This window comes from Scophthalmus maximus, chromosome 13 (genome assembly GCF_022379125.1).
Source record: "Scophthalmus maximus strain ysfricsl-2021 chromosome 13, ASM2237912v1, whole genome shotgun sequence".
Lineage (NCBI taxonomy): Eukaryota > Metazoa > Chordata > Actinopteri > Pleuronectiformes > Scophthalmidae > Scophthalmus > Scophthalmus maximus.
In genome coordinates, this window is record NC_061527.1 from 1,983,969 (window position 1) to 2,005,000 (window position 21,032).

General features: G+C 47.1%; 2 protein-coding genes across 5 annotated transcripts in view; one reads left to right on the forward strand and one right to left on the reverse strand.

Annotated features, from left to right (window-relative positions):
* The window catches only part of LOC118317720 (insulin-like growth factor-binding protein 3), a 52,762-nt gene extending 35,149 nt beyond the window's left edge, over nucleotides 1-17,613 (forward strand). For 3 of the 4 annotated variants that reach the window (XM_047336789.1, XM_047336791.1, XM_047336790.1), the window contains 3 exons: nucleotides 3,335-3,585; nucleotides 5,763-5,879; nucleotides 14,575-17,613. In XM_047336789.1, coding sequence (XP_047192745.1) covers nucleotides 3,335-3,585; nucleotides 5,763-5,879; nucleotides 14,575-14,763 — 557 coding nt within the window. In that variant the 3' untranslated portion in view covers nucleotides 14,764-17,613. Of the gene's footprint in view, nucleotides 1-3,334; nucleotides 3,586-5,762; nucleotides 5,883-14,574 lie in introns of all 4 variants that reach the window. The other variant, XM_035646643.2, reaches the window with a different exon arrangement.
* A 1,176-nt stretch (nucleotides 17,614-18,789) lies between these two features.
* igfbp1a (insulin-like growth factor binding protein 1a) overlaps nucleotides 18,790-21,032 on the reverse strand; it is a 2,833-nt gene continuing 590 nt past the window's right edge. The window contains exons 2-4 of the mRNA XM_035646647.2: nucleotides 20,731-20,900; nucleotides 20,290-20,418; nucleotides 18,790-20,036 (exon numbers count right to left, since the gene is read on the reverse strand). Of these exons, the coding sequence (XP_035502540.1) occupies nucleotides 19,926-20,036; nucleotides 20,290-20,418; nucleotides 20,731-20,900 (410 nt within the window). The 3' untranslated portion in view covers nucleotides 18,790-19,925. The remainder of the gene's footprint in view (nucleotides 20,037-20,289; nucleotides 20,419-20,730; nucleotides 20,901-21,032) is intronic.

Genomic DNA, 21,032 nt, shown 5'->3' on the forward strand with positions numbered 1-21,032 from the left:
TGTGCGTGTGTGTGTGTGTCCAACACACTTTTAACACAAAATAATCAGCAACAAAGAAAACCTTATCAATAAGCAGAAATGTGCAGAAACGCACACGGGGTGTTTGGTGTGAATGGATAAACACGCTGCTGCTGTTGCTGCTCACACTGGGTGAGACGGCACACATGGCACCTCCGTGTGAACACACACTGTTGTGTGTCTGGGCACTGCTGACGTCAGGGCCTCCAGGAGTGTGTGTGTGTGTTTTTCTTCTTGGCTATTTGGTTTTGGCCACAGCAATGTGTGGTGGTGTGCAAGCACTCGGCAGTCACATTGTCATTCATAAACACACACACACACACACACACACACATCATCAGCAACTTGTGCAAAAGGTTTAACCGTGTCTTACTTTTTAAATGTGCTCTCCTTCACATTCACAGTATCAGTCTCTCGCCCATTGGCAGCCTCTTGATTTTAAAGACAAAAACAAACCCTTATTTCTCATGTGTGAACATGTACGTCTGTGAAGCAGCACACGATCCCTGACAGCAGAGACACACGTATCAATTCATGCCCATGTACAGTATCTCCACTTGTAGAGATGAGAGGGGGGATAATGGTCCAGAGCGCCCCCGGTGGTCGTAGTGCGTCGGTGCAGCCCCAAGTGGTTTCTACCGCCATCAGTCTCCAGCTCCAGAGCAGCCTCCGCTCCCCAGACATTAACAAGCTCTGCTCACCGCAGTTTGTGCTGTTTACCCCCGTGCCATAATACAAACAAATTGCGTAATGTGTTTATCGAAAAACGCACCCAGATGTTATGTTGACGATAAAAATGTATGCTTTACAGGAAAAAAAACAGGGCTTAACATTCTTGCCTTTTGGTCATGGACTTTAAGAGTTTGGGAAAAAAACCACACGGAGCATCTGTTGCCTTCCGACTGCATGCGTCCCCGAAACGTAGCCGACGCCGTCGCTGACATCCACGTTGTTATTCTAAGTTTCTGGTGAGCCTGGGAGACTGCGGAGCTCCACCACATCACTAATTGATCAGGTGGTCACGGAGAAAGGGTGGGCTGCCAGCCTGCCTGCCCACACGAGCTATACACGCCCACATGCCCGTCCGCCGCCCTCACCGCAAGCCCTCGAACACAAAATCTGCTTTGAGTTAACGGTTTAAAACTGTGTTTGGGTGTGTGTGTGTGTGTTTGCGTGTGTGTGAGCATCCAACTGCATGTGTGTTCCCACCCGCCCCTTCCTCTCCGGGACATCGTCTCCGAGCTCAGTTAGCTTCCTTGACTGTGGCCTTGTGTCGGTGTGGCAGACCAGGTGGCACATGGCGAGTACATTGGTCGTCTCCTATATTAGGCAGGAGTGTTTGGAACACCCCCCTCGCTGCGTCTCGCTCTGCCCGTCTTTAACGATTTGACAGGAATCTTTGCCAGCGCCGCGGGCTATTAATACATCTGTTCCCTTATCTCTACCACTTTACCTCTTAACTGCCCGAAGCGTCTCCTCTTTTAGCCCCAACCGTTTGAAAAAACACACAAAAAAAACAACCTTGTTTTGACTCAGTTCCACTCGGTGACTCTAATCTCTTGGTCTGCATACTGTGGAAATTTGTGGATATGAAATTGTCATGTTTCTGTTTATTACTTGGCTTCGTTTCTGGCTCCAAACAGCCCACAAGGCAATGAGCTAACTTTATTTCGTCTGTTTGAAGAAAGGCCTCTTCCAGGCAGTGGAGAGTTCCTCTGCCAGATCACAGTGGATTCAGAAAGTGCTTTAATTTTATGCTGCAGCCTTATGCTAAAATTGTTTGAATGTACTTTTTTTTTATCTGACAAAAACAACAAAAAGGGAAAAACTCATATCACATCGACATTCAGACCCAAGTCCTCAATTGTAGGGATTAAAGCCTCGAGTCTTCTGGGTTATGACCCGTTAAGATTTGCACACAGGGTTTTGGGGGATTTTCTGCCATTATACTTTGCAGATCCTCTCGAGCTCTGTCCTGTGTCGTGTTAGATGTTTGCTCAGGGTCCTTGTCCCGTTGGTAGGTGAACCTTCGGCCCCATGGTCCGAGGTCCTGAGCGCTCTGGACCAGGTTTTCATTGAAAGGATATCATTTTTACTTCGCTCCGTTCAACCTTTCCCTCAACCCTGACCGGTCATAAAAACACACACCCCCCCTCCCCCTGATGTGATGCCGACACCCCCATGCTTGACCATTGGGATGGAATTGGGATGGTTTCCTCCAGAGATGACGCTTAGAAACGAGGCCTATAACCGTTCAGTCTTGGTTTCATCAGACCAGAGAATCCACTTTCTCCGTTGCGCTGAGGAGAGTCTTTGACTACTCTGCCATGAATCCCACATGGTTTACCCTGGAGAAGTTCCTCCACAAAGGATTTATGGAGCTCAGACCCATGTGACGCTCAGGTTCTCATTCGTCTCTGTTACCAGGCAGTTCCCCTTGACCTTGAAGCCTGGCTTTCGTCAGCTGTGAGACCTTATACCAACAGGTGTGTGCCTCCCCAAATCGTGTCCAATCAACTGCAGGTGAAGGTGTAGAACCTTCAAGACAGATGGAAGACACCTGAGCTACTCGTGTCATTGTGATATTGGTTGAAACACAAATGCTGCTTCTCAGCTCCATTTGAATACCCATCGTTCATTCACACTTTTTGTGTCGTGGTATTTCATTTAAAAAAACAGCCAGTAAAACTGCTCTACAATACTGATTTGAAGCTTCTGGTTCTGAATTTAAGGAGGAAGTCAGGTGATGAATGATGTTTATTTAGAGGATGAATGTCCAGTTTTGCAGCATGTCACCTGTGTAGAAGTATAATTACAGTAATTTAATAAAAGCCTTAAGGCCGTTTAGGATTCTTTTTTGAGGTTGTGGGGTATTAACACAATTTCACTACTTTTTCTGGATCAACCACATAAGACCAGGTCTAAACCTAAAAACCACTACACTTGTCACTCTTAGACTAGATTATCGATCATAAAACTTTTTCAAATGTTTCAAACTTGTTTGAAAACTCTTCTTGTGAAAATTCATGATCTCACTGCTTTTCAGCACATGAGAAATAATTTCAGAGAATCGTAACAGTCCCCGCAGTCGACTGCTAATCCAGTCCAGATTTAACGTGTGGTTTCAATGTATTTGTGGGGGGGGGGTTAAGAGTTGTAAGGAGTTTAATATGATATATAACACATTTTCATAACCATAAGTGGCATCAGTCACTAAACCCTACCAGAAGCTGCGGATCAAATGCTAACTCCAACACATGTCAACAACTATGGGTCGTTTGAAAGGCGTGGCTGACTCACCTTCACCTTTTTACAGAGAATGGCGGAAATCAGGTAGAAGAGGGTTGTGCCAACGCGACCCAGACGGCGACGGTGCCGCCCGGCGAGGCGACCGTGAAGGGTGGACACAGTCGGGGCTCGATGGACACCAGGCCTCCGCTGCACAACAAGCTGATCCAGAAGGATCAGAACAGGAAGAAGCAGAGCTACAAGGTGGAGTCGGTGTCGGGCGGAGCCAACATGGACATGCACAACTTCTCCCTGGAGAGCAAGAGGGAGACCGAGTATGTAAGTCGCAACCAGAGGCAACGAGAACTCTGATTCCGTGCTGCTACTTTGTGGGAAACAAAGCCGCTGATGGCAGAGGTTCATATAGACACAGTCCCCGATTGTGACTGCAGAAGGTTCAATATCACACATGGCCCCTCACAAATAAACACAAAAATAATACATACTTTCTGTATAACGGACATCGTGAGTGGCTGTAAAAGTTGTTGGCCTCCACGCTAGTAGGCGCTTGAGCTATTTTTGTATTTCATAAACAATATGTACCGTTGGTCAATTTTAAATTTAATCACATTTGGCCTGTAGAAAATCTAAATCTTGACTATCACTCATTAAATTAAAAGTCTGTCATGGAGAGGATGACATTTTTTCCATTAGCTAGTCAGCTCACTCGCTAACGTTGTACAGCAATTACCACTGAGAAACTGCTAGCTATAGGTAGCTCGCTGGCTAACTCGTAAATTGTAGACACTATTTACCTTTGGACAAATCAAAATTTTACTACATTGGCCTTTAGAAAACCTAAGATAAATCTTCTTTGTTTTACTAGCTAGTTAGCTCACTCGCTAACTTATGGCCTACGTAGAACAGCGATTTCCACTGATGGACAGACTGCTAGCTAGGTAGCTTGCTGGCTAACTTGTAAATTGTAGACAGTATTTACCTCTGGACAAGTTCTGGATCCAGGTTTTGGCCTTTCAAAAAACGCTGCCACCATTTTTATTTTTTTTTGCTGTTCTGGCTTCAAGTAGCCGTGAAAAACGTGAATTAGCATCTCTGATATTTGCCGCTGCCAGTACTTTTGAATTCACATTGCTTCACACTGCAGTATTTGATGGTGAATTTCTTCCATTGAATTTGATCATTTCTATCATTGTGTACTTAAAGGTACCTGGTGGAGATTCAATTGTTTTTTGGGTTGTTGTTTTTTTTACTTCATGTGCTTCAAGCCAAATCCCACTGTGTCCTCAAGGCTTAACAAACATATTGAATATCCAGCCAGTAGCTCTTAAAATAAATGCATAGGCTAATTTTTTAATTCTATAATTACTGCCAGTCATTGTTGACGCCTAATTGACCTATGACAGGGGTGGCCAACCACACTGTAAGCCATGGAGAGCCCGAAATCTGCAGGTTTTCTATACTTTAAATATTTTCTATTCTGGAATTTTTTCATTTTAAAAGAAAAAAAATCTGAAATCAGAAGAGACATAGATGGGGAAGAAGATGCAACAAACAAATCAGGGCTGTTTCAGGTTCATGCTGAGCGTCTTAACTTCTGGGCCACCACCGTTTCATTTGGACACCGGCCCACCCACCGATGAGCTCTCCTAATGAAGGGGGAGCTCATCAGTGAAATCACCTGCTGTGCGAATTTGTTTGGAATTAAACTCGGCAGACAACCGGCTCTCCGAAGCACGTGGCCATGGCCACCCTGGCAACAAAAAAAAAAGCGCATATTGCTGTCAACCCCGGTGTAGGTGGCATATGCATGTGCGGCCTCGAGCACGTGCAGGAAAAGCACGAGATACAAACAGTGTGGGGAATCTCTTGTCAAAACACTGCCCTGCCGAGCAATTTGTGGCCGACAACTCCACCGCGTCCCTTTAGGATATCTGCTATCATTTAAAACATCATTATTATATAAATTACATGCTCTCAAACGTTTCGTAAGCGAAGGTACCACTTGACGTCTCATTTTTGGGACTTAACCTCTTCAATCTGGACTTAACAAGTGGGTTCGTCACCGCGACTCGCTGTTGTTCAGAAACGCATTGTTCAGGGTTGGGGGAATGTGATTCTGAATTTTAGTCGAAAATCACAGTTTCGACAAATAATAATTACGCCAGACTGAGGTTTGGGGATATTGGCATTTATGATATATTAATTTCGGGGTGAGGTTGCGGCCATAAAACTCATGAGCTGTCTTAAAGGGTTAGTTTAAACAAGCGAATTTTGAATATATGACGGAAAATATTTTCCCTACCTACTTTAAAGGATCATTAGGGGGGTGTAGAGTGCAGGAGGTCCATATTTTATTGTGTGTGATGTTCGCCAGTAAACTTCCAGAGCTGCGTGAGCGCTGCTCGTGTTCTCTTGTGTTCTGTGATTGTGTAAAGACGAGTGTGTGTGTGTGTGTAATATCGGGTCGTTGTGGTGTGTTTGCCGTGTTGCTATAGGGACCGTGTCGGCGGGAGATGGAGAGCATCCTGAACAGTCTTAAAATCAGCAACGTGCTCAACCCGAGAGGCTTCCGCATACCCAACTGTGACAGAAAGGGCTTCTACAAGAAAAAACAGGTGAATGGCTCTCCCTGCTGTTGCTTTATTTTACACACCCTCTCTCTCTCTCTCTCTCTCTCTCTCTCTCTCTCTCTCTCTCTCTCTCTCTCTCTCTCACACACACACACACACACACTCAAACACACACACACACACCTGAGGACATGCAAATAGACCCACCGCATGCCTGAACACTTCCTAAGAATCCTCGCCGACTCATCCCACCCACCCACACATACCCCTTTTTTTTCGTGCAGCTCAGGTTGCCTTGACAGCCACATCAACACTATATTATCAGAATGGCTAATAACCATGTATTACTCCAGTAAATGCACTGCAGCCGTCTGACTCATGCCTCACAGGAAATGAAGTCGGTCAGGTGTGTTTGTGGGTGTGCGGTGTGGGAGCGTGTGGGGGGTAGGGATGTAAGAATGCGGTCTGGGAGTGTGTGTGGCACAGTAGATGTGGCGGCAGGGGAGTGTATGTATGGCGCTTGTTTTGATGACGGTCGTTTTGGTGAGGGTGTGTAGGTGTGGGGTGCTGTTGGTGAGGTAAAGAAAACAAACAGGCTGTCACTGGTTTAGTTTTTCTTGTCCGCGGTGCAGCAGACTCGGGCCACCCATGGCCCTGCTCATTTGCAAGACGGAAGAGAGAGAGAGAGAGGCTGAAATTCATCGGAGTCGCTTTTGGTGGGCGACGTGTGCTGACCTGAGGGGAGGAGGGGCTGGACGGGGAGGTAGTGGATGGATGGATGGATGGGAGGGTGGGGGCTGATGGTGGTGGCATTTACTGAGACATACAGCATGTCAAATACATTTCATGAGGTTGGGAGCCTTATCAGAGGGATTCCATGCTGCTGGAGACCATTCTGAGAAATGCATGAGTCACCAAAAAAACCCCACAAGCACCATGAGTCAGAGACCAACTCGAGCCATAACACACACACACACACACACACACACACACACATTGAGTAAAAATCATCCTCTCAGATTCTTACCTCACTCTTTCCCCAAAGACTAAAGTGTGGTTTCATTGTTCCCTTAAAAAAATGTTTTTTTAATCAGACACTTCCTTGTACTTTTCCTGGATATCACCAACCGTTACCTACCAGGAAAGCGCCAGTTCTGCTCTAAGTGTGTGTTGGTGTGTGTTTAAATGTGTGTGTGTGTGTGTAGCAGTGTGCCAGCCCTTGTCGCCCTTTTTCTCAGCGGGCCGGTGGGGTGCGGGGGTGTTGTGTTAAATCCATCCGAGGGGATGTGCCTTCACGGTGCGTTGTAGAGATTTATGACCGGAAACGCCGCGAAGAGGATACCGTGTGAACCGTCTAGGGTGACAATACTGTGAAAAGAAGGAAGCAAAGAGGGGGTAGGGAGGGAGGGGTCGGGGGGGAAGGTTGGGTGGTGGTGGTGTGGTGAAGCACTGAGCAGAGGGGGAAAGGGGCTTAACGACACATGATACACAAGCTGCCCCCTCGGTATCTCCAGCCAAAATCTGTCGATATCATATATTCACAAACTGGCGAAAGGTGCTGGTTTTTCCTCTCTCGTGTGGATCTCTGACACCGAGTATAGAACCAGGAACAAAGGGTCAACAGAAACTAAAACACCAAGTATCTATAAGTATCTTTGGCTGCTTACTGCAGCTGAAGAACTGCACATGTAGGAGGAACCCCAGGAAGAGGTGAGGTGAAAGTTCCTCTAGCACATCGTTCTGGGTTTGTGTTTCACCTTGCTTCTCAAGAGTAAGAAAAAATGAGTTACGTCGACAATCAACATTTAAAAACAACAGTTTTGCGAGATGTACATTTGATTTTGCATGCTTCGTGTAGTTCATGGTTGGGCATCGTATGGGCTTGTTTCCCATACTGGTGCTAAAACGGTACCGTTAGTCTTCCGGCCGATGGCATGGGACCAAACCTCATCAAACATCGTGCATCTCCATGTGCATCAGCCACTGTCCCCGCCTCCACAGTCTCAAAGTTCATCTTGGCGAGCGAGCGACTGTCCGGCGGTGTTGAGCAGCTCCGAGCGCGCGAGCGAAGGGACGAGTACATTTCTGTAAACATCTGTAACGAGGCATCGAAATCAGATGTTTTGATTCGGTCCGGTAAGAACCAGACGTGTAGCAATCTGTGCCCATGACATGAAGAGGATCCCGATTCTTCCCTCTCGTGAATTTGGAATGTGACCACAGTTTCAGTTTGGTTTCAGTTGGGGAATTTTCCAACTCTGTCCGTTTGGTTTGTTCATCAGCAGGATTACGCAAACATGACTAAACATATTTCCACGACACTTGGCAGAAGGATGGGACATGGGCCAATCAAGATAAGACCAATTCAATTTCTGCGTGGAGCCAGTTAAAGGGGCGGATCAAGGAATTTTTCATGCCTTTTTTTTTACATTGCGAGTTTTTTGATTTCTCTGGGAATCATACATGGATCTCATATTTAGGGGACTGATATTTATGAATTTGGTGCAGATCCAAATAAAACTCCACGTCTAGCAGATTTCAATGTTAATTCTGTTACCAGCCTCGTTCTCTGCGTGAATTCCAGCTGATTTTCCTCGTGTCATTTGCCTTTAAACAGCCACTTCTCAACCCCGCAGTGGGTGAAAGAGATGGCATAATGCTTCACGGGTCAGTTATCGTGAGGGAACAGCATGTGTGTGTGTGTATGTTGCTGGTAACGTGAGAACTTTGAGCCCGTCGCAGGAGTTTGAGCAGCGTTAGCCCGAACTCGGATACAGAGAAACCTATTTTTAGCAGCACTTACATGAATTGGCTCAGTCTCCCCAGTTCGGGGGCCATGCATGCCCAACAATGATCCACTCATTACGCCCCTCAGAGTCTCACCCTCTCTCTCTCTCTCTCTCTGCCTCTCTCATTCATCATTTCACCCACCCATCATTACCCCCACTGTGCCCTGCCTACAGTCGGTCCGCCCGTCTCTTTTGTTCCGGCTGCCCGCTCCATCATTCTGTCCATCCTGCCCTTCCGCCCACCTGGCTTTTCCTTCCTTGTTTGGCCAGGAATCACCCCGCAGAGGGTTGTGAATGGGCCGACAGTGTCTGCTTCTCTGTGTGTGTGTGTGTGTGTGTGTGTGTGTGTGTGTGTGTGTGTGTGTGTGTGTGTGTACTCTTTCAGGGTTTAGTCTGTGTGTGTTGGGAGGAGGAGGAGGAGGAGGAGGAAGAGGCAGTGGGTTAAGGATGTGAGCCAGGTGCCTGCGTACCCTGATCCCTTCCTCCCTCCCTCGCTCCCTCGCTCGCTGGGTCCTGACAGTGCCAGGCCCATAAGGGCTGACTTATTGAGCGTGACTCAGAAGGATCTGTGGAAACGTACACACCGACCACAATGGCTTTATAATAACTGGCCAACCTTCGGGGACCCAGACAGCTATTTTCACTCTGTCTCTCTCCCTGGTTCGTTCCCTCCCTGAATCTCTAATCCACCAACTTCTTCCTCCTCCAATGGCGGAACTGGAGTCAAGACTTTTATCCACAGCCGTTGTGTACGGCAGAGTCATATTTGTTTTCTCCGATATCAATGCGATACAGGAGTTCGGGCACTGATACGAAAAACGATGTCACAAACTATAAAATTAAATGATCTTCGTCTACAAAATTTTCTTGCGGGGGTTTTGCTAAATATACCAAATTTAAATGCATCAGTATTTGATGTGACGTTATGCAAAGTCTAAATTTAAATAAAAATTTAAAGGAGGCAGAGGAGGAATATCATAGAATAAATCAGATGCATTAAAACCAGGTTTAGCATTTAATCCCAAATTTCATTTCGATTGGAGAGATTAATGAAGCAAGCAACTAAAAAGGTTTCAAAGTTCCACTTTTTACTTATTTTTATATATTTTCCAGACCGAATGCTAATTTGCTTTCTTTCCTCACCACACTGTTAGTGTAAGTTTGCTTCAACGTGGTGACATTTTCATTGATACATTTCTGTCTTTGAGATTGACAGCTCTCGCACCTCATGGTGTCCCCTCACTCGCATTGTGGCCCCGCCTCCGGAAAGTTAAGAAAACCATCCATCCGCTTCCTTCTCCGTAATCCAGGTGAGGTCGTGTCCTGGTGGCAGCAAAGATGAGGACTATCGATCTTCCCAATCTTTTTTCATTTCACTGATGCGTGTTCCCTTTGCGTGTTCATATCAAATGAGTGTGTCAGCCTAGCGATAGACACACCTGTAGTGTGTTTTCCCCTCCGACGAATGACGATCGTGAGTCTGAGATCATCTTTGCTTGCTTCTCTGTTGACGTTCACCTGAGCTCCTTGTTACAACCGTGTTGTCGTTATCAGGTAGATTTGTCACTGAACAGCCTCATCGTCTTTCTCCTTCTCACCCGCTGCTCACTTATATTGATCTCACCTGCCCCGGATCTGTCGCTGCTCTTTGCGAAACGTTGTATAGTAATACTTAGGCTCCTTCGTTAAAGTTTGTGTGGCTCCATTCTTCCGAAACAAACACAAATTATTATGGAGTTGAATTCAAACTCGAATTCTCATACAACTATATATTCTTTTAGAAAAAGCAATATCCTGCAGCTACTCCCTAATGCACTTGCAGACACACACACACACAGATTTTACACAAATACATATACATGCGACCTATTCACACACGCACACACACACATTGCATTTTATGAGCTTGTGTTTATCCTGCGGTCGGACCAGGCTCTTTTTAATGTCCGTGAAGCCCGGCGGCGCTGCTATTAGCTATAAACACCGGCATCACAAGAGCACGCATTCATACGCACAACACACACGCATACACACACACACCCCATAAAGGTGGCATTATGAATGCGTGGGGTGGATGAAATGTGCGTTTTTTTTCTTCAGCGACCACGCAGGGACCACGTGTCGGAGCTGTGAGGTCCGAGCTCATCCGGGGATTTTGGACTCTCTGAGTCTCGTTGAAAGGAGAAATACCTGCGTTTTCAAAATCAGCTATTTAGCAGATTACTCCTGCCGCATATATATATAGTTTCCCAGTACTAAGCTGGATATATATATATATATATATATATATATATATATATGCGTACGTTGCTGGAGGAGTTTCCCAGCTTAGTTTATTAGTTTATTTCAGCACAACACAGCTGCTGAGCCACAGTTAGCGAGGTACAGTAGCTCTGACAGCAAACGACTGACAGCATTTAAAATATCATACAAGAATATACAGGAACTTATGTGTAAGACATTTTACTTTGAAATGAAATAGCCCGACCCGAACAGAGGACTGATAGATTTACTGATAACATTTCTCGACAACAACGTACAAAAAAAAGGAAATCATTATCCGCCTCAAACATGCAGTTTTGTTTCTAAGTTCAAGCATTAGACATTTTGAAAAATAAAAACTTCTTACGGCTTCGTTAGGAAGCTGCTGAGTGACGTCCAGTCCTCAGTGGATCAGCGGAAGTTTGGCTTTCGTTTCCCTACAGTGTGTGTGTGTGTGTGTGTGTGTGTGTGTGTGTGTGTGTGTGTGTGTGTGTGTGTGTGTGTGTGTGTGTGTGTGTGTGTGTGTGTGTGTGTGTGTGTGTGTGTGTGTGTGTGTGTGTGTGTGTGTGGATTGAAGCAATAAAGAGAGGATTGCTTGAGATGACTGCTAATAGTTCACAGATGAAAGAGAGAGACTGAAACGGAAATTCAGAGGTAGCCAAGCAACAGGGGGATTGCACACATGCACATTCTGCTCTTCCTCTCCCTTCCGCCTCTCCTTTGGCTTTTCAACCCTCCCATACACACACACACACACACACACACACACACACACACACACGCACGCACGCACGCACACGCCAGGCACATACAGGGATCTATCATCGTTAACCAGAGCAGAGGAACACAATGTGAAGCTCGTCTCTCCGCGGTCTCGTCCGCTGGGTCGGGGAGCGAAAATAGAAACCTGGCCACAGAGTCAGACGGTGGCACCGTGAGGGGGGATGGAGGGAGGAGAAGAGAGAGAGAGAGAGGAAGAGGAGTGGTGGGCGGAAGAAAAAGTTCATCGTCCCCTGTCGATGTTGGTGTGTGAGGACCCGGGCGGTGGAGGGGGCGTGTCGCTGTCGGCGGCGAGGTATTTGAAGAGGCCTCCGTCTCCTGTGACCTGCACTCGGGCTGCACGTGGATGTGGACAGACACCTGGTCACAGTCTGACGCCCCGACGTGTCTGTCGCTGCTCCGTCTGCAGGACTCAGGAGAGTTCTGGGGGGGGGGGGAGTTGGCTCTGCAGGAATTTTAAAAATGTAAAACTTTGAGACTGAAGAGCGGATTTCACCCTCTTCTTCCAGGGTGTTTTTACATCCACATCCGCGATGGATCTGACGCTGTTCACCCCAACATGGGCAGGCTGTCATTTCCTAGTATGTCCTTAGATTATGACACGTACTGTACTGCTTTAGTCTGCAACAACAACTGACCCTGACAGATTGAAGTTAGACGCAGCATTTAAAGGCTTTAAAAGTGTAAAATCAAAGAGAATACACGAGATGTTACGTCGTTGTCGGCCATCTTTGGAATTCCAGGAGTCAACGAGAATCTGTCTGAAGCCTGTATTCTCTGCACTGACCAGCGGAGGGCGACTCCACTAATGTCAGTAAACAGTTTCCTGAGGAGGTTGTGGTTCAATCTCTAGTTTCAAGTCTTCTTCAGCACATGAAGTTCATTTTGTACATTATGGTCTAATTTACAGTAACATAGACGATAAAGCACCGGATGGGTTGGAGGCGTGGATACAGTGTGATTGACAGCTGGCACCGTCCAATCGGTTGCAGGTGTAGGTGGACGAGCTCTGTCAGGCCCCGGATAACCAAAACAACAAGATGCCGCTGGTCAAAATACAAAAGTCGAGGCTTCAAAATGGCAGCTCACAAAACAACAGGTCACGTCACGGCGGGCTGCCACTCTGTGTGTGTGTGTGTGTGTGTGTGTGTGTGTGTGTGTGTGTGTGTGTGTGTGTGTGTGTGTGTGTGTGTGTGTGTGTGTGTGTGTGTGTGTGTGTGTGTGTGTGTGTGTGTGTGTGTGTGTGTGTGTGCGCAACGCTGTACGTACAGTACATGCAACTCATTTGTGTGTCTGAAGAACTGGTTTATGTGCGAGCACGTGCTCGTGCACGTCGCGGTCCATAATCAGCTCCAGATGATTTTGAGCGTCTGCCAGCTTCCCAGAATAGCAGCGCTGGTTTTCCCTGCAGCCCTCCAACTGGCCTTGGCAAATATTTTAGCAACTCCATGTTTACCTTCACACTCCTTCGCTCGCTCGCTCCGAGCGTTTCCTCACTGGCTGCCCCCTCTCTCTCTCTCTCTCTCTCTCTCTCTCTCTCTCTGTCAAAACCCCATCTGCTCTTTTCCTCCCTTACCCCTCCTCTGGTTCCGGAGCGCACACGAGCCGAGCAGCTGCGTCGTCGTCGTCGTCGTCGTCGTCTTCGCCGTTTATCTCCAGATAGTCGCTCCACATGCTGCAGCAGAGCGTTCCCCGCCCGTGATTGATGAGACGTTTGTCTTCTTACAGTTCTGCTGAGGCACGACTTGGCCTCCCGACAAGCATCCGAACCGGCGAGCCAACAGAGTGTTTTTATAACACACACATGCACACGGAAGGCGGTGTGATGATAAAGCTGTGTCAGCGATAATAATTCGTCACCCTGGAAACACTAATCTGTTTTCACTGTGTGTCTCTAAGTGATAAGTCTGACTCCCCCCTCCTCTCCCCACTTCTTCCCTGTCTTCTGCTCCTGACTTTGAACTGAAGCTGGAAGTCGGTGCGAGTTGCGTGATGCCTGTGGAGTTGGTCGGTGCCCGGCTGGTGCCACCTGAAGGCTGCACACGATCATCTCTGCACGGCAGCACACACATTCTGCACAAGCAAAAAAAAACAAACACTTAAAGATCCCCTCCTGTCACATTTTAAGGTTTATAAAAATAATCTGCTATGACTAATGTTTTGTTTTTTTACATTGTTAACTTTAAAAAAAAGTTTTAAAAACCCTTTCACGAACTGCTAATGCTAACGCTAACTTCTGCTGACACACCTGCCATCCTCTTGTGGATGCTAACGCTAACGCTAACTGTCTGCTGAAACCTGCTGTTGCCTCGTGGATGCTAACTACTAATGCTAACTGTCTGCTGACACACCTGCCATCCACTCATGGATGCTAACTGCTAATGCTAACACCAACTTTCTGCTGACACCTGCCGTCGCCTCGTGGATGCTAACTGCTAATGCTAACGCTAACTGTCTGCTGACACACCTGCCATCCGCTCGTGGATGCTAACTGCTAATGCTAACACCAACTTTCTGCTCACACCTGCCGTCGCTTCGTGGATGCTAACTGCTAATGTTAACACTAACTGTCTGCTGACACACCTGCCGTCCTCTCGTGGATGTGCTGCCTCTGCTGCACTGGAAGTTTTCCGTTTTTCTTTGCCTCACATTTGCATATTCAACAGTGATTGGTTTTCTGTATTTGTGATGAACCATATTTCGCTTAAACAGGATTCATTTGAATTTCAAATTGCAGAGAAGTGACAGAAATCTCCAGCAGAGGAACATGAAAACACCAGATACAAGTCCCTGTAATCGATGTCAGACATGTTAGAGGACGGTAACAGAAGAAAAAAACTTTTTTGAGTGAAGGGAGCTTTGACTAAAAACTTCTCTTCTCTCTCTTCCATCTCTTTTTTCTCTGCACAGTGTCGTCCGTCCAAAGGCCGGAGGCGGGGATACTGCTGGTGCGTGGACAAGTACGGGCAGCCGCTGCCGGGCCTGGACGGCCGGGAGCGGGGCGAGACGCAGTGCTACAACCTGGAGAGCAAGTGAGAGGACGGAGGGACGTGGAGTGGACGGAGAGAGAGAGAGAGAGTGGAAGGACGGAGTGAATAATGGGGGTTAGGGGCGGGGGAGAGGGAGAAAGAAAGAGAAAAAGGAATAGAGCCGACTTTGCTCTTTGCATGTAGTTTTATGTCAACATTTGAAGGAGCTCTGGACCCACTTCTGTCCGGGAGGGAGGGGGAGGGGCAAAGAGAGGAGCACGACGGGCCGAGCCTCCTGTCCGTCACAGCCGTCCTCGACCCTTACTTTAAAAAAGAAAAGAAAAGAAATGAAGCTGGAAGCTGACGGAGATAGGAGAAGAGAGAGAGAATCTTATCATCTGCACTATTCTGTTAGAGAGAGAGAAGGACGAGGGACTTTTCCACTCACTTTAAAGAGGACTCCTTTGTGACTGTGACCCCCCCCCCCCCCCGCACCACCACCATTTATATATACGTGTGTTTGTGTGTGTGTGTGTGTGTGTGTGTGTGTGTCTTAATGTGTGAGCACCTGCATTGCACACACACGTGCACAGCTGCATGTGTGTGCGACGTAGCGAGTGAGTGGGAGTTTCTCTGTGTAAATACTGTGTCACTATAAGCTCAGACTGCCCCCCCCCCCCCCCCCCCACCATTACACAATGCAGGGAAAAACACAAAACACACACTCTCTCTGGCTCAGGGTCCATTTTGAAGTGAAGGATTATGGGACGGCGTGTTTTCTATTTTTTATTTCATATCTTATCCAACATGACGGCCGCCGCTCCCCCCCCCCCCCCTCGCCCATCAGCTGAGGAGGCAGGTATGGTGCCTTTAAAAAATAAAAAAAGGACCTCTCTCCTTCACCCTCGGTGGTCCTCACCTCACTGAAGATCTACCTTCTGAGTATCAAATACCCCCCCCCCCTGTATTAAAACCTTCACCAAAATTTTGCTGAAAATTCTTTTTGTCACGAGGGTGTAGCTACAAAGCTAACTGCTGACTGGCGTCATATTTTGGCAACAGCATGAAATCATTGAAACCGACCGATCGTCTTAAATTGCAGACGTAAGTTGGAGAAGTTCACGTGGACGTTTTCCGACAGGAGCATCTGAGACTCAGAAGACAGATTTTTTTTTGTTGTTGGTGGAGTATAAATTTTCAGGCGCTGCCTCCCACGGTCCGTCCTCTGCCTCCCTCCCGCCCCCTGCTGGTCCTGTCCCCGCCCCACGTCCCCGCTCCCCCACGTGTCCTCTCACACACCTCGTCCGTCATGAAGCTCCGGTGCTGAAGTGCCACAGGCCTGCATGTCTCTACCCGCCCATGTCCAAACCTTGTCCCCGTCTGTGCCTAACCCCGTCCCTGAATGCAACCCCACGAAGCCCCCGCGCCCCAGCGCTCCCCTCTGGTCCTCTCCTCCAGTCAGTCAGTGGTGCGACCTGGTGTAGACTTGTTGAAACGGGGGGGCGAGCCCGGTGTGACCGCCTCGCTCCGCCGCAGGTGCCAGCTGCCCCTTTATAATGCTTCAAGCACAAGCACTTAAAGCACTTTAGCTGCGCCGCTAACCCGCCAGTGCTATGCAGTGAGAGACGATCGGAGCGACGCCTGCGTCGTCCGCAGACCGTTCCTCCGAGGGCACAGTGTGATACTGTACAAGAAAAAAACAATAGTAATAACCTGAGAGGAAGAGACTTAAGCTACACCAGGCGAAACACCCCCCACACCCTGGAGATATTCTTTTGTTCTCCATTCAATGCAACTATTTTCTTTTGTTGTTCTTGTTGTTGTTGTTGTCGTTGTAAAAAAAAAAAAAATGCTTGTATGATCGTATGCCAACAAAATCTCCACGAGGTGGACACAGCACCAAATATGCATTCACACCAGTGGTGGTGGTTGAGGGGGGAGGGGCCTGAGGGAGGAGGCATGCCCCCCCCCGCCGACGGAGGAGCTTCCTGCCCCGATGCTCTCCCACATCCTGTGTAAAAGACTTGAAAAGTGGAGAGAGTGCCGACAAAGAATGCTCGCCCAGTAGCTCGGTAGCACGGAGTCGTCAGCCGAACACTTCCTGTAATAGAGAGCGCCGGCCCGTCGGTGCTCCGCCCCCATCGGTGCTCCGCCCCCGTCGGTGCTCCGCCCCCATCGGCTCCGAGACTTGACGCTACGGGAGGAAACACACACACACAAATATGTTTAAGCTATTCCCTCCCTGATATTTGTACGTGTGTCTTTTTATATATATATATATATTATGATTATTATATTATTATTATTATTTCCTGGCCAGCTATGTGTCTGACTAGACATCATGTACAGTACTTAAAAATGAAAAAGAAAAAAAAGAATTATTTATCTAAGAAAGAATTATAAGCTGATCCAAACTAGGTTCCTTTTTTTTTCCTTTTTTTTTCGTATGAACAATTCAGTGACTCACCGATTGCACAGCAAAGTCTCTTATGATTCAGTGTATTTTTATTTTGTTGTTGTTGGGGAATATAATCACTAATGAATGTTTATATATTTTTTAAATGAACCTTTTTGTTTTTTGTGCTTCTGTCGCTCGGCGGTTTGTCGTTCGTACGCTCCGAGTGTCGGCCTCGGTCAGGAGCTTCAGGTCACTAAAGGTCACGTCTCTCCATCCCGCCACCCGGGGTCTCACTCTCCATGACGTCATGTCCCATTTTTTATTTTGTTTTATTTTTTTCCCCCTTCGGTGGTCACATAAATATCTTTGTTCGCGGGTAAAATGGGTTTTATCATTTTTGTTTTTTGTTGTTGTTTTTTTTTCTTCCAATTTTCAAGTTTCTCCTTCAAAGATTTTATTTTCATGATGCTACACTAGAAGATCACACAGAAGAGAAGGCAAACGGTCTTGATTCAAAATATAATTTGTATTTAATGTCTTTTTTTTTTTAATAAAGAAAAAGTGAACACACCTTGAAAGATTCTGACTCTGTGGTTTGTTTTTGACTCTTGTCTAGAGCTGCATCAGTTAATCGATTAGTAATCGACTACTTTATTAATCACCAACTATTTTGATGATCGATTAATTGGCTCAAGTGGTTTTTATGGGGAAAAAAGTATAAATTCTCCGATATCCGCTTCTTGAATGTGAATATGTTCTGGTTTCTTTTGCTCCTCTGTGACAGTGAACTAAATATATCTTTGGTGTGTGGACAAGACAAAATCATGTTGGAGTTTGGGGAAACACAATCCATATTTTTCGCCATTTTATGAACCAAACAACTAACCGATTAATCGATTATGAAATAATCGTTAGTTGCAGCCATGGGCGTAGCACCGGGGGGGTGGGGGGGATGAAGTTCTTTTTGTTATAGTTGTTATCAGGACTCAGCATGAGAATCTGTCAGCTCATCTACTGACCAGTGGCTTCGTCACGTCTCCCCTCAACAAAGTAACGTCTGGGTCCAACTGTTAATTCGTTTCTTTCAAAAGAAAGGGGAGCTAGCTATTGGCAATCGGCAACTTTTACTACCTGAATACAGCAGCAACTAGCTAGTTACCATGAGAGAACACACACACCGTGTCATGAATCCATCAGCATCATAGCTGCGGGGGCCCCACAGTGGCTGCTTATGCGAAGGGCCCCGCACCCGGTGCTTCGCGCCCGGTTGCAGCTTTGTCATCAGCGGCGTCTGTAACGTGTCGCGGCGGCGAATCCCCATAACACGTGAAGAGTCGCTGAGCGCAATCAGGCTCCCCTCAGTCGTGGAATGTGTCAATACGAGGGGGAATAAAGCGACGGTTCAATATGTGTGAAGAATTAAAAATAAACCGGGTGGTGCCAGGCAGGCTGCGCTGGGCAGTGGGCACGAGAGGGGGTCGAGGGCCGAATTCCTGCGCCCGACCAGAAGGCAAACAAGAGCGGAGCGGGTCAAGAGGCGGCGCTGCTGCGTGTCCCGGGGTCTAAAGTTAGACGAGGAGTTTAGACAAGGACGTGATGACACCAACACACTAACACGCTGGAAATAGAAGAAAAAACACACACACACACACTTACACAATCACATCCTGACGGAGGGAGAAACCGTGATGATTCTGCCTCTCGTGGCCGTTGAACCCTGCAGAGGCGACAGAGGCCAGACGCACACACGCAGCTGAGGTTAATGTTTTATTAAATATATCACCTTCTCTCTTTTACATTACATCTCAGTTACAAAAACAATGCACGCACACGCGCACACACACACACACACACACACACAGACACACACACACACGAGAGTGAGCGGTTTCGTCACAGTGACGACTGATTCTCTCTCCAACAAAACAAGCAGCATGTGGACGGGGCGGAGCGGCGCGTCGAGGGGTCACGCCGCTCCTTTGTGGTCACGTGTTCTTGGTCGGAGAGAAACGACGACGTTTGTAAAGTAAAAAAAAAAAAAAAAAGGAGAAATAACAATCACAAAAAAAGTATTTTCGACACGATATGTCAAACACACGCAAAAGTGACGGCGGACACATAAATATCGGAGGTAGGTTAAATGTAGAAATACCCGTGTGTGAGAGACAGGACCTCCCGTCATGCTATAGGCTAATATCTGCCCCATGGAATCATGGGAAATGTGTAAGTGTGTGAAGGAATATTTCCCGACTGAGAGTTGTTGTTGTTGTTGTTTTTTGCATTTTGACAAGAGCTGATCACGTGTGAACATGTGAAAAATAGTAACAATATTAAAACACAACAATGGCAACATTAAAAACAACATTTAGAAAAAAAAGAAAATCTTCTAAATGACATTTGGTCACTCAGTGCTTTTGTTCCTCCAGCGAAAAGAACTCCGTAAAAAGGCGTGGAGTCACTCAGATACACAAATATACACACACACACTTTATGTACACTCACAAAAATAATAATAATAATAATAATAATACAATAAGGCAAAAACAATATATAAATATTCATAATTACAAATAACAAATAAAAATGTAGTAACGAATGAAATAAATAAGACTGAAGAGTAGTAAAGTAAAATGCAATATAAAAAAAACCAAAAATAGATATTTTTTCTCTCTTTGGGACGGGTGTTTGAAAAGGGAGGGGGGAGGGGAGGGGGTAGTGTACCTGAATTAAACACCACCATGGACGATATCAATAAATAGAACAGCTTTCAAATAAGGAAAAAAAAATATAGAAATCAGTGGCTTCTTCTTCTTCATCATCCTCATCATCCTCATCATCGTCTCCTTCTTCTTCGTCTGTGGTCTGCGTCACGTCAGTGGTCGAGGCCCCTTCAGGGACACTCGGCGTCCGCGGGCAGGTCGGTCGACCCCAAGATCTTCTTGCCGTTCCAGGAATTCACGCACCAGCATCGACCCCGCTGTCCGTCCAGGGAGGATTCACACTGCAGACGAAACACACGGGGAATCAGTTCATTTGCTTTTTCGTTGCGTAGGTGACACACACACACACACACACACACACACACACACGCGTGTACGGTCATGCTGCACTAACAGGTTGACATCACGCTCAAAACAAAACACACTGACGTGCCAACAACACGCTCTCTCTCCCTCACACACACTCACACACAAGCTGTGGCATAATCTTGGCAACACACACACTTAAACAAACACACACACACACACACCGACCTGTTTGGGTTTGTAGAGCCCGTGCTTGTCACAGTTGGGGAGGTAGAACCGGGTCAACTTGTCTCCGAGCTTCTGCTGGGACTTGGCGATTTTATCCAGGGCCCTCTGCAGCTCCAGGTGACAGGGCCCCTGCACAGAGGGAGGGGTCAAAAGGTTAAAACAGACTGCACACACACACACACACACACACACACACTGCTTCATTGCCATCAAACGCGTGGTCTGACATCAAACTGCTTATCAAACTTGTAATAACAAGAATCCTCATCGTCTCTCGTCGTTTTCAAATAGCACACCACCGCCCCCTGGCGGCGCACCGGTTCTCTCCCCGAATGCCCCCCCCCCCCAAAAAACTTTTCGGAACATATGTTTGCTGAAGGATTTGGCACATTGGCACATTTGGCACCTGTCACCACGTCAACGTGTCCGCGTCTCTCTCACCTGCTCCAGCAGCTTCTTGCGGATGGTGACGAGTTTGGCTTTCATGCTCTCCTGCGCGTCCGCGGCGGCGCGCGGGTCGTAGGGTCTACTGAGGCCGGGGAGGTGGTGGCTGGAGCCGGGGTCCGAGGCCACGGCCGCGTTCTCCATCTCCGCCTCTGGCTCTGCCTGATCTGCGGGGGAGGAGGAGATTGGATGAGTGACCTCAGATCGGACAAGTCAAGTGTTGTGTCTGGGTGTTAGTGATGACTATCCTCTGGATGCGTGTGTGTGCGTGCGTGCGTGTGTGTGTGTGTTAATAAAAC